Consider the following 13,094-nt stretch of genomic DNA (forward strand, 5'->3'; position numbering starts at 1 on the left):
AGCTCTGCCTGGGGTCTGGTCTCCTCCCCCAACTCCCCTTGGTATATTGCATGTCCAAGAATACCCGGTCTCAGAGCATATGCTCGACGAGTACCAGCTGTAACAAACTGTAGAAGTAGGATAGTTCTAATAGATGGGGTATTGATTTTAAATCACTAAAAGTAAAGTGTCCTTTATGAAATTTTATGACATGTCAGATTTCCATTTTGATGCCAGGATACCACAATGTTTTTCCGTGGCATCATTCAAAAAAGGTGTCTAAAATTGTCTTAAGTGAAGTGGATTTTAGTTTCTAAATTATAAAAATCAATGAAACAGCATATGTTAATATTCTAAAAAATGTATTTTCAACTTGCTTTTAATGTCTGAGCTATAGAAAATGAAGCGTGGGGATGTTTTTGTTTTTGTTTTTTTTAAACGTTTCTCCCCTAGTGAGTTTTCTTTGTTCTAACTGCCAAGTTGGTTTCAAGGACTCTTTCTGGATATCTAGCAGTTAGAACAAATCCTATAGATCATGCAAAGAAATAACCAACTGCAGTAGGTAGGTACAGTGCTACTTTTTATAGGAATGTAAGACACCCTGTTTTAAAACAGAACTTAAATTAAAATCTCAAATAGGTTTTTCCTGCTTTTTTTAGTTGATAAATCTTTTTTCATCTTTAAAGACAGTCTACTTGATAAAGCCAGAACTATAACACTGAAATTAGAAAAAATACTGAACAGTGTCCTAATGCATATTCTGTACCTAATCTTAAATGATTTTGGAAAATCCCTAAAACTAAACAAACAACGTAACATTCTTGTATCTTCAAAGGAGTCCGTATCATGTTGCAAAAAATGTGGGGAGCAAAACTTTATTAAACAAATTAAGGATTGCAAGAAAGGAAAAAATTATACTTTAGGTTCACTAAAATAGTTCAAATTCAGTCAATGTCAAAGTCAATCATTAGACTGTAATTCCAAGAAAAATGCTGAGTATCAGGATTAATAAATAAGAAAATAATATTCTCAGTGGGCAACTGAAGACCCCCAAATCAAAGTTAAAAGTAGCACCATTGACAATTTTCAAGAGAACCGTGTTTATGATTAAAATTGCTTGTTTTATCAACTATTGTATAACTCTGCTTTACTACAAAAGTGATATGATTATCCAAGAATATCACTATTAATGACTTATTACTGACTGATGTTTTAAAAGCAAGACTAAACAAAGCTTCAAATTTGTCTTGCTAAAAATTAACTTGGTAGCAATATTATAAAGAGAGCAGGACCCAACCAGTCTATCTTGAGGCAAGACATCCTTTTTGAGACATTTAATATTCTAACTATAGTTTAACAGATGTGAGGTATTGTGCAGTTTTGCTAATGAGCTTTGAGTGAGTGAACAGAGAGGGGCTGGAAAGTACAAGTAGTAACTGAAGCACACGGTGACCCAAGGAAGCTTCTGGAAGGATGTACCTCAAAAGGTGAACAATGGAATGTGACAAGCAATTCTCAACCTTTTGGTACATTTTTGTTGTATCTGAAGTTTAAAATAACAAACGGTCTTTTATAATCAGAGAACAATAGATGTATTTTGGAAAAGGACAATTAAAATAATATGTTAAAATTTGACATCTGATATCTGAACAAAGTAAAAGTTTTATAGAACATTACAAAAATGTTTTTAAACTACCCAGTTTTGTTGAGGCTTTTAAAAAAAAGTTCCTATCCACAGCATACCAACTACACACGAAAGAAAGCAACTCTCCTTTCTACCTCAGTAACACTGATGGTTTTTGGCATATGGATAAATATTTATTTCCAAAAAATGGATTAAAGCTACCCCAGTTACTAAAAGTAACAGAAGTTGTATAGATATGCTACATTACTGGGATGCTTAAAGATCATTTCCAAACTTATTATCTAAAAATCCTGTTCTTTCTTTATTTTTAAAGCTCTAGAAGACAATTCCTAAATAAATTCTAGTTAGATTAGCATGTACTTAAGGGTAAAAATATAACTGAAATTATTCTTACCTGGTGTTGCACATCAGAATTTGTTGGGCAGTTCAAACTAATTGGATCACACTCCTCTGCTAGGGATTAAAAAAAAAAAAAAAAAAAAAGATGCAAACTTGATAAAGAAAGCACATACTTTGTGGTCGTAAGGCCTAAAATTAAGACTGAATATTATGTGCTGTTTACATCTGGTAAAGCCAGGAGGACCTTGAATGGCCCAGCTGCAAGTCCCCCTCCCTGCTCTGCTCCTGTGGATAAGACCGCCAGCTAAACAACACTCCTTTTCAAGGGGACCAGGCACAGTCCCTGCTTATCCCTGAGCAGTGGGTTTCAGTTCCCTGCCAGACCACTGAATTATTCAGACAAGTCATCACATCCTTCCCTGGGAACCAGGGTCACATACCCTCTTGACAGGACAGCGCTTGTCACCCACAGCCCCTGGTTGTTCACCCTGTTCCCAAGTGCAACCCCCATGCGACCCTGCATGGCGTGCAGCGTCCTCCCTCCCCAGGCTGTGAATATCCATGACTCACAAGCTACTGTCAATCTCATCTGCCCAGTGTCAGGTGTCCTGTGTGTGGCCATCCCCATAACCCCAGAGCAGGATCCCTCCCTCACCAACAGGGTGAAGAGGAGGTAGTCCAAACACGTTCCCCTCTGATAACCTTACAACAGATTCCATGGTGTTCACTGTTTTGATAGTTTACTAAATTTCTCAGAGAGCAGAGTGGGATTATACTTGTCTTGATAGCTCACCCTCCTAAAAGTCAAACCGAAACCACTTCAGTTCTATGGTTAAAGTGGGGATTGCCAGTGAAAGTCAAAGGAACATGATAGGCATGTGAAGTGTCTAACACCTTTCGGAATTAACTGGTAGGAAGGAAATTCCATCCTTATGTTGTCTTACATATGTGTTAACTTCACAGTTCCCAACTTGTGGTGAAGATTGTACAAATGCATTAAAAACTGATTTTGTTCCATCAGATATTAATCTTTAACCACAGAATTCAACATCGCACTCTAACCTTGAAAATCGCCAGTAATATATTATGTTATGAAAGAAATGTTTAGTGGCATGTAAAACTTTAGAGTTAATAAAGCCCTTAATTGAGAATCATTTAATTCAAGGTTCAAAAGTTAGGACTGAGTAACAGATTGATTAATTCATCTATTTATTTTTACATTCCTTAACATTCATTGACCTATTATAGGCTGGGCTGATAGATTTATTCATATAAGGGGCTATATTTATTGCTGCCCACACAATTCTGACTAAAGGTCATTTTTTCCTTAACATTATTATCTGCAAAATTTAAACTAAAAGCACGGTCTTTTATTAAGATTCCATATGGTATCTTTTTAAGCTGGAGCAGTAGAGATCTTACCTAGCCTTCTGTTTCTCAAGACAGTCCCAGCTCTCTTGCACCAGAATCACCCGGGCTGCCTGTCAACAATGCAGATTCCTGGGCTCCACTTCAGACCTTCTGAATTGGAATCTCAGGGACCCCAGAAATCTGACACTTAACAAGCACCCCACAGAATTCGGATGCACACTAATTTTTCACAGCAAAAAGTAACAGACATGTGGTTTCAGTCATACTAATTCTCACAATGGCCGGTGTCATAATTGTTAACCCAGAATTTTTGGACAAGTGGGGCTTTTTATTTCCCAACGCAATGTTAGCTTGAAATTAAAAAGCAACTTTTCTTACATGGTCCCCCAAGCACTCCTGTGGTTGCACCCCTCTCCTTCCCCTCTACCCTCCATAAAAGAAAACACATTCTCAGAATGGCCACCTTTGTATGTGTGTCATAATTGGGGGAGGGGTTGGTTTGCTAAAACAGGAGACTGTCAGCGTCATGGCTGGGTGGAAGGCAGTGAACTTGTGGAATGAGCGGGACCAGGTTGTAAATCTTGCGGGAAGGAGGGGTTTTTAGTTTCATGTTACAACAAGGAAACCTATTAGCAAGATACTGTCAGTCAATCGGCAAGATGAGAAATCGTCTAAAATACAACACATTGGCCTGCTAGTTTTCAGGCAGACATTTTTACTTTGGAATTATTTTGGCGATCTCCTGTGTACTTGTTTATTTTCTCTTTTTTCAAACTGAACTACTACTTCTACATTTAGTTAACGAATTATTCCAAATATCATCCATGCTTAAGTTCAAATTTCTCAAAATAATTAACAATAAAATCAGTCTACTTCTCTCTAACTTTACATCCGCTATTTAATTTTTTTGAACAATGGAAGGGCAGTAATGCCAGAGAAGATGAAGATGATAAAATCTTGAATGCTTTATGATGTAGTTATGTGCAATTTCCCCTCACTAGGAATAGTGCCTCAAAAGTCAGAATTCTTTTTCCAAAGACATTTTTCTCTCAAATATGAAGAGTCACATTCCCTTCAGAACCCTCAAGCCAGCAGTTTCTACGAGATACAGGAATTCTGTGATATAAGATAAACCCCAATCTTAAATTAGTCCTGAGTTTGGTGCCTACAGATTCTCACAGAGCACCTATCATAACAGAAGCCTGATAGAATGAACCTCCCGAAATCTCTAACATCAGGGGAGGCAGAAGCTACACATTTGTTCCCGACAAGAAAACAAGTATAATAACACGTTTCACCTCAAAAATGTGCTGATCATTGAAATCACACTAGATTCCCACAGTTGATTTATGGTAAAAGCGCATTATTCAGAACCACTCCAGTATGGACCGTGTTAAGGGACTACGTTGTACTGTCCAGGGGAAAAGCAGGAATATACTAGAATTATAATGAAGATTTGTGTGAAACATGCTACTTTTCTTAAGAAAATACATTTTGAGGACTTTTAAAATCAAATGGAAATGGTTCAAGCTAATTACAAACGATTCCTCTATTAAATATAGTAGCCCCCCTAGAATTCACTTAAGTGTCAGAGTCTGAATTGTTCTTAATATAATTAAATTACATTTACTTTTTTAAAAAATAAATTTATTTATTTATTTTTATTTTTGGCTGCGATGGGTCTTCGTTGCTGCGCGCGGGCTTTCTCTAGTTGCGGCGAGCGGGGGCTACTCTTCGTTGTGGTGCGCGGGCTTCTCATTGCGGTGGTTTCTCTTGTTGTGGAGCACGGGCTCTAGGCGCACGGGCTTCAGTGTTGTGGCACGCGGGCTTCAGTAGTTGTGGCTCCTGGGCTCTAGAGCGCAGGCTCAGTAGTTGTGGCGCACGGGCTTAGTTGCTCCGCGGCATGTGGGATCTTCCCGGACCAGGGCTCGAACCCGTATCCCCTGCACTGGCAGGTGGATTCTTAACCACTGCGCCACCAGGGAAGCCCTACATTTACTTTTAAGCTGTAAATTAGTCTCTTCACTAATTATATATGGGCTTTGTTTCCTTAAAAACAACTTCAATGAGAAAATTACCATAAGCATTTAACGATGATATCGGCTCCATTATGGTATGTTTGAAAAAAATACTGCAGACATTAAATTGTTATTAAATGCAAATGTTGGATATTACATAGAAGACAATGTATTTCTTGGAGATAAGAAATTATGTGCTTAATAACATTTCCCCGCCCTCCCTCATGAATAAGGACAGAGGAAAGATCTGGAGTTACTTGTCAACTCACCACCATTCTAATTAAGGTTTTGTAAAACTCAAATTCCAGGAGAAACCCAACGGTACACTTACTGTATTATCAGGCTGCTAAGCAACAATCTTTTTCTCTTAAGACAGGAAATCATGTTCAAGAGTGATAGAAAAGGTCTTCGGATAGTTGCTGCAGCCAAGTCTACCTAAAACGGTTGTTCCACTCTTGCCTACGAACGCTTTCAGCAGTCCTCTACCCTGACTGCTCACGATTCTTTTGCCAGATTTCCCTCCACCCCTGTCGGATGCTCGCTGGGAGTCAGGTGTTGTTCCAGACTCATTTCGTTGAATTCTCACAAGCCCCCTGGGAGGTCAGTGTAATACTGTCCTCTCTGCACTGCAGACTGGACACTGGGACCCTGAGCCATGAGGTCACCTGCTGAGTCCTCTCAGAGCTGGCGGTCTGGCTGCAGCTCGGGTCTCTCCTACATGTCTCCTACACGTGGCACGCCACATTCTTGAAGCTTCTAAGGCAGGCTCTCAAAGGGAGGTCTGTGTCCCACCCACTCAGGTTTGCATTAAAACACAGGTTTCTGGGCCTGACCCCAGACCTACCACATCATGATTTTGGAGTAGCGGGGCCCAGAATCTGCATTTTAAACTAGCTCCCCAGGTAATTCTTCACTGCACCCTAAAAATCCAAGGAACACGGCCCAAGACGGCCTCCGATTCGTCCTGGTGGCCTGGCTTGCACCTTCCACTTTCTTGCTGAACTAGGCAATCACAGCTTGGGGAATTCAGGACACTGAGAAGTCATTCATGGAGAGGGGAAAGGGCAAAGTGTGCTTGGGAGAAGCCTCCCCTAGAACAGCCAGGATTTGGGCTCAAACCTGGCCTTCAGCCTCGTTTCCCTACACCACTGCCGTTCCTGGGACGTGCACAGGAGGCAAAAGGAAAGAAACTCTAATGATGTCATTTCAGGGAGCAGGAAGAAGAGTCTGGTGAGTAGAGAATGAGGGAGGGGGACCTGGCAGAACTACAGACTTAACCGCAGGTGGGCCCTGCCAGGGAGCTCCCAACCCCGCAGCCCAGTGACCCTGTGATACCCATCACCACAAGGGCTGCTGGGGAACCCCACAGCAGGCTGTGCTGGGAAGTCCTTCCTCTCCAGGAAGCCGGGGGGTCCCTGCCATCTCTGAATCTGCTCAGATCTGATTGTTCCCCACCCCTCCTCTCTGGCCGGTCAGCAGAGCACAAGGTAAATGCTCCAGTGCGATAAGCGGCAGCTCGGCCTCCATACTGGATACAGCCTTGCAGGCTGCCCCAGGGGAAATTAGGAAAGGCTCAGGCCTTTATGGTCTGCACCACACCTGAGACATTAGCCTGTGGATCATAAAAGCAAGCTCTTTTTGCTTTGGGGCCTGACAGCATCCCTTGCCCCTTGTCTGGTAACAGAACCCTCTTTCCTGTGGTTTGAGTAGAACTGACTTCATGCCCTCCAACCTCGAGGCTCAGACCTGGTCACCCCTCCATCCTCCGACGACAGCAACTGATACAGCGATGGCCACACGACCAAACTGCTCCTTTCACGATTTGCCCCTAAAATTGTGCCATGTGTGCTGGGGGAAAGGCTCCCTCTTGCCCTGGCATCTTTAGCTGCACCAAGTAAAGCTGGAGGTGTCAGAGACTATCTTTCCCACCACGTGGGGAAAGCCTGCTCGAGTATGGAGCCAACACAGAAGACAGAGCAATGGCGGGGGGGAGTGGGGGACTGAGCCTGAGACATCATTTAAATGCTTGGATTTAGCAGCACCCAAAGACTCTAAGCCACCAAGTCCCCCCCCCCCCAATTTTAAACTACTTTGAGCTACATTTCTGACACTTGCAACCCACAGTCCTGGCTTTCTTCATTTTATGCATGTTAAAAACACCATAGGAATTTGATGTATAATTTGCTATAAAATAATTTCTACATTTTAATAAGAAAATTCATACCAGAGAAGGTCAAATCATGCACTAAATTATCAGTATGTTTCTGTTTTACAATTTTAAAAAATTAAAAATTACTTTGACTAGTGCTTTGTTCAAGATATGAAAGTAATCACAAGTTTAAATTGTTACATTAACTGTACATACCTTTAGGGAGTCCTGTGTCTTGAATGGGATATTTGTCTGACTGTAGAAACCAACAAAAGAGGAGTGTTACTTTTAAACACCGTAGTCAATTATAAGATCAAAGTGAAGAGAAAGCTTTGTCTTGGGAAAGTCATGATTTTAATTTAAATCCTTGCAAGTTTTTAGCCTTGGATTTATCTATACGCCTGACCCATTGCTTGTTTTCATTCTCAATTTTATAGAAATGAAATCAAGGTGGATGAGAAGTTAATGTTGAAACATGAAACAGAAGAAGACTTCAGCTCTGACCACTAACCCACACTTCCTCTCTTTTCTGCAGTGCTCTTCCCTCTATTTCCTGCAGCTCAAAATTGAGGGACATTTCTGTTAGTGAATTATGGGGACAGACCCATCTCTTCTCACCATTTCTATGACATTCATTCGGGCCAATAAGCATGTGTTCTGGGCAGTACTCACAATTGGAGAGCTCTGTCACGGGTTGACTAGGACAGGAGTCAAAAGGTAACTATCCCATTAATTGCACGAAGATCTACGAGTTAGTTACCCATTATGCACAATTATGCACAATTCCCCAATGCTTTAGTTGAGGGCAGTACTGTTGCAGGGAATTCAAAATAGCAAATGCTCTTACAATCACATTATTTCTTTGTTGGTACTGACAAATATGCAGGTATCGAAGCTTCTACTGCAGATTATACAATGTAGTCATTTTCTAAAGACTTCCATGAGAGGAGCGGGAATGCACCCAATCTCCCTAGCCTGTCCTCTGACCCCGGCTCAGTTCCCACCATCATCTGCATCTGGGCCTTTGGGTCCACAGTCCTCCAGCCTAAAAAAAAAAAAGCTGTACCTCCCAACTCTCCTGTAAGTCTCATCACTATCTTCCTTGGACAGAGGAGGAAAAGAAACAAATGTGGAACCAGGGATTCTGTTTTAAACGCCTTTCCTTGGAGTTTCTTTGGAGCTAGGCAGTAAAATTTCAGAACCTTCTAGAAGCCTCCAACCCCTTTCCACAAAAGAAATCAAACAATCATCTTTACAGTATCAGTTCAACCTTTGAAGGGGCTGGAGTCTAAGGTCAGACACACTGGTGGTCAAGCGTGTCTACATGACTGAGCCCCAATAACACTCTGGACCCCAAGGGCGGGGTGAACTTCCCTGGTTGTCAATACTCTGTGTGTATCATCACACATCGTTACTGAGACAAGTAAACACTGTCCACACAACGTCACTGACAGAGGGTAGCTGAAAGCTCCATGCTTGCAACTCTCCTGGGCCCTGTCCTATGCCCCACTTCCTTTGGCTGACTTTAATCTGAATACTTTTGCTGTAATAAACCACAATCCTGAGTGAAAAAAGAAATCAATCAATCAATCAATCATCAATCACAGAGAACTTAAAAATCAAATACTTTTCCCCCCGATTAAATCCTTCTCCATACTCTGCTCCCCAGAGCATGGAAAACACATCTGTACTATAGTGCTTATCAGGCTCTTTTCAAAGTATTTGTCTATTTCCTCAGACAGACTGTGAGTGTTTCAAGAGAAGGGACCATGATCTTTGCATCCCCAGATTTTGACTCTGTTCAGACTACATGAACGAACAAGTGCAGGTTTCCTGGAGAGACTGACCGTTGAGATGGGCCTAGAGAACGCCCAGGACTCAGATGACCGAGAGAAAGGAGCATGGCGATTGCAGATGGTGGGCACGGAGGAGCAAGGCCAGGTGGTTGGAAGACGGGCCAGCCTGTAGGAGAGATGCATGCTGGAGGTGGAAAAGGAAGACAGGGTTGGACACGAAATAATGGAGCCAGTTTCCATGGAAGACCCTGGAAAGGAGGCAAAGGGATTTAGGAAGGGTGCCGTTCTAGGATCTCGGGAAGCTTGGCTCATTTAACACTGCTGCCTGCTTCGTGCCCCACTCTGCACATGGGAAGATGGTCGGCACAGCCTCGCAGGAAGTCAGGCAAGCAAGTAATTCCCACACAATGCAATAAAAAGTAGGGACTACGGATAAGGCAGCACCCAAAGGCCCCAAGGCCGAGAAGCCTTCCCAGATAACACTTGAGCTGCGTGGCAGGATGCACAGGAGTTCAGTATGTGAGGAAGCAGGGAGGGACCAGCACTCTGGGTATCCCAGGATGGGGGGAGGGCGTGGGGCATTTGAGGAGCAGCAAACAGCTACACACAGCTGGCTCATCAGGGGGATGCTGAGACACGGTCACGGAGGACCTCATCTGCCATGTCAAGGACCATGTATTCAATCCTGGAAGGAATGTTATAGTTGAAATGTGTCCCCTCCAAAAATACCTCGAAGTCCTAACCCCTAGTACCTCAGACTGCGACCTCATTGGAAACAGGGTCATTGTAGATAGAATTACTTAAGGTGAGGTCATACTGGTGTAGGGTAGGCCCTTAATCCAACAGGACAGACGTCCTTGTAAGAGGAGAAGAGGTAACAAGACAGACACACAGGGAGAAGACAGCCACGTGCCACCAAAGGGAGTGAACGGAGCGAAGCAGCTACAAGCCAGGGGACACCAAGAACTGCTGACGACCATCAGAAGCCAGAAGAGGGGATTCCCTGGTGGCGCAGTGGTTGAGAATCTGCCTGCCAATGCAGGGGACAAGGGTTCGAGCCCTGGTCCGGGAAGATCCCACATGCCGCGAAGCAACTAAGCCCGTGCGCCACAACTACTGAGCCTGCGTTCTAGGGTCCGCAAGCCACAACTACTGAGCCCGTGTGCCACAACTACTGAAGCCCGCGTGCCTAGAGCCCGTGCTCCGCAACAAGAGAAGCCACCGCAATGAGAAGTCCGCGCACCGCAACGACGAGTAGCCCCTGCTCGCCACAAGTAGAGAAACCCCACGCAAAGCAACAAAGACCCAACACAGCCAAAAATAAATTTTAAAAATTAAAAGAAAAAAAAAGTGGTAACACAGGTAAATCAACAGTGTATGCCCATCTGACACATGGGCAGCCTGCCTTTACTTTAAGGTTGTCTTATTTTTTCTTTCAATCTCGTTAGATATTTTGATTTCTGAAGAATTGGTAATTAAAAATAGATAGTATTAAAAGTAGACAAGCAGATAAAGACCTCACGTAACCTAAGAAGACCAATTCTGATATGTGCAAAATGAGAACAGAGTCTAACACCATTTTTAACCTGGAGAAACCCCAAGTTTATTATGTCACAGAGAAATATCATGAAAAAGAAATTTATCTTGGAAAACCTTATTTTAGGGTTTCAAATTTCATGTAAGTACTAAAAAATATAAAGAAATAACAAAGGGAAAAAAGGAAAAACAGGAGTCATCACCATTAATGTAAAAGCTGTAACCTACCATATTAAGGGATATAGTGCTAGGGTCTGTGTCTTCCACTGGCTCCTTTGTCAAATGATCTGTAAAGAGAACAAATGGAGAGCATTTTTTTAACTTAGAAGCACAGTGTGTCCTTTGATAACTGTCTTCATATAGACACAAGCTACCCCAATCAGTTTGGAGAAAAGCTTACTTTCAGTCATTAGTGGAAACAAAATAAGAAAGAATGAGTTCAGGCTGCATCAAGAAAGTGATTATGACTAATAAACTACATTAAAAAAATATTTTGGAACAGTTTACTTATAGATATCTACAAATACTCAGAGGTACAAATAACTACAAATTAGGCGAATGTGATATTAATGACTCTTTTGCATATTGGATTTTGAGACAGGCTGGGACCTGGGACCCTTTACTGGAGCGCTTGCACCTGGACAAACATCTCCTCAAGCAACAGAGTACAAAGAAACTATAAAAGACTAAAAATAACTGCATGCAAGTGCCGTTGGGCAAATTATGAACAACATACAGAAAAGAATACAAAAAGGGCACAAACCAACCGCCATTTCTGAGGTGCCGGGAGCAAAAGCAGGGTACTGCACGTGATCCCTGCACACAGCACCACCAAGGGGGTGGTCAGGCCACCTAAGCCACCCCTCAGGCCCGACCCACCAATCCGCTCCCACCCTCACCCCATTTAAGGGACCAGCTCACCGCGCCCCCCTAGGACAGCAAGCAAGGGCACCTGTTTCTTGTTTTTACCCCTCATGCTGCAGCACGACTCCCAATAAAGCATTGCCTGAGTTTCTCGTCTGGTCTCTTATCAATTTCTATTGATTAAAGAGTCCAAGGACCCAGGTCGGCAACAATCTGATTATAACTTTGAGCAAGAAAATTAGAAAAAAAAGCTCCCCCTTTCCAAGACACTTTACGAAACATCTGCCAGAAAACTATCTTGCTCGATAACCATATCTGTCTGAATGGGATCCTCACTATTTTGTGCAGTCACTACACAACCTGCAAAACCCTAAGTGGCCAGCCTTGGGCCAGTCAAGATTCATCTTTCATTTTTCTCCCAAATCTTCATTAAGTACATACTGTGGCCCAGGTACTAGGTCCTGGGAATGCCTTGGGGGATCCAAACAAACAAAACAGGACAACTTATGGAGATCATTTGTTTGTTCTCCCTAGATGTTTCCCATCCGAGAATGTGTCCAGACTTCTCACATTTCTCTCCCCGCAGGTGTTGACAATGCCCGAAGGAGAAGCAGTGTGAAGGGAACATCTTTTTATTTGTTTTATGACAGGCTACAGTCACTGGAGAGATTAAAGGAGGTGGCCCAGAGGAGCGGGGGCAAAAGGAGAGTTTTTGCCAGTGTCCCCCCATGCAGCAGGGAACAGACACTGCAGCTCCATGAGTGGGGACTGTGCCGTGGTCCTTAGCAGAGCCCAGAGGTGGCAAGACCACACCAGGGAATGCACGGAGGGGGCTAACCCCTGGGTCCCAGGGTTCCCAGCTCCACAGAGAAACCAACCCGTGATTTGGGTCTGCAAGAGAAACACAGGGCTCCGGGACCTCAAGAGTCATCTCAGGCTTGGACAACCAGGACATCAAGCCAACCCGGATGCACTAAAAATTCAAGGCCCCTCCTTTTCCAAGCACCACATCATCCTCTTAGATTCCTATATGACCCTAAGGAAGGGGCCAGGCCCCAGTTTGGACTGAAATGGAATTTCCTGCCAGCCCAGTAGATTAGAGACTCAGACCTGGATTTAAGTTAATGTAAAGAAAATAAGAACAAGTTGTGTTGCTAACTCCACCCTGAGTTTACAGAACTCCTGCTGCCCAAGGAAAAGGCAATTATCATACAGAGCACTTGGTGTTAAGACAGCAGAAATGCAGAAGGATATGGAAACACAGGAGGAACACAAGCCCAGCCTGGGGTGTCTGGTGGGGAGTGAAGAGTGGGTAGAGAGGAGCCCATAGAGGAGATGACACTTGAGTCCAGAAGGATGAGTTGAAGCTGCCAGGAGAAGTCAGGGAGGGAAAAGCA

At 43.1% G+C, this 13,094-nt stretch overlaps 1 protein-coding gene across 4 annotated transcripts in view; it reads right to left on the minus strand.

Annotated features, from left to right (window-relative positions):
• The window catches only part of EDARADD (EDAR associated via death domain), an 82,179-nt gene that overhangs the window by 30,361 nt on the left and 38,724 nt on the right, over positions 1 to 13,094 (minus strand). For 3 of the 4 annotated variants that reach the window (XM_061198396.1, XM_061198378.1, XM_061198387.1), the window contains 3 exons: positions 11,062 to 11,120; positions 7,718 to 7,757; positions 2,019 to 2,077 (listed from right to left, as the gene is read on the minus strand). In XM_061198396.1, the coding sequence (XP_061054379.1) occupies positions 2,019 to 2,077; positions 7,718 to 7,757; positions 11,062 to 11,064 (102 nt within the window). In that variant the 5' untranslated portion in view covers positions 11,065 to 11,120. Of the gene's footprint in view, positions 1 to 2,018; positions 2,078 to 7,717; positions 7,758 to 9,348; positions 9,460 to 11,061; positions 11,121 to 13,094 lie in introns of those variants that run through there. The other variant, XM_061198402.1, reaches the window with a different exon arrangement.

Source organism: Eubalaena glacialis, chromosome 1 (assembly GCF_028564815.1).
Source record: "Eubalaena glacialis isolate mEubGla1 chromosome 1, mEubGla1.1.hap2.+ XY, whole genome shotgun sequence".
Taxonomy (NCBI): Eukaryota; Metazoa; Chordata; class Mammalia; order Artiodactyla; family Balaenidae; genus Eubalaena; species Eubalaena glacialis.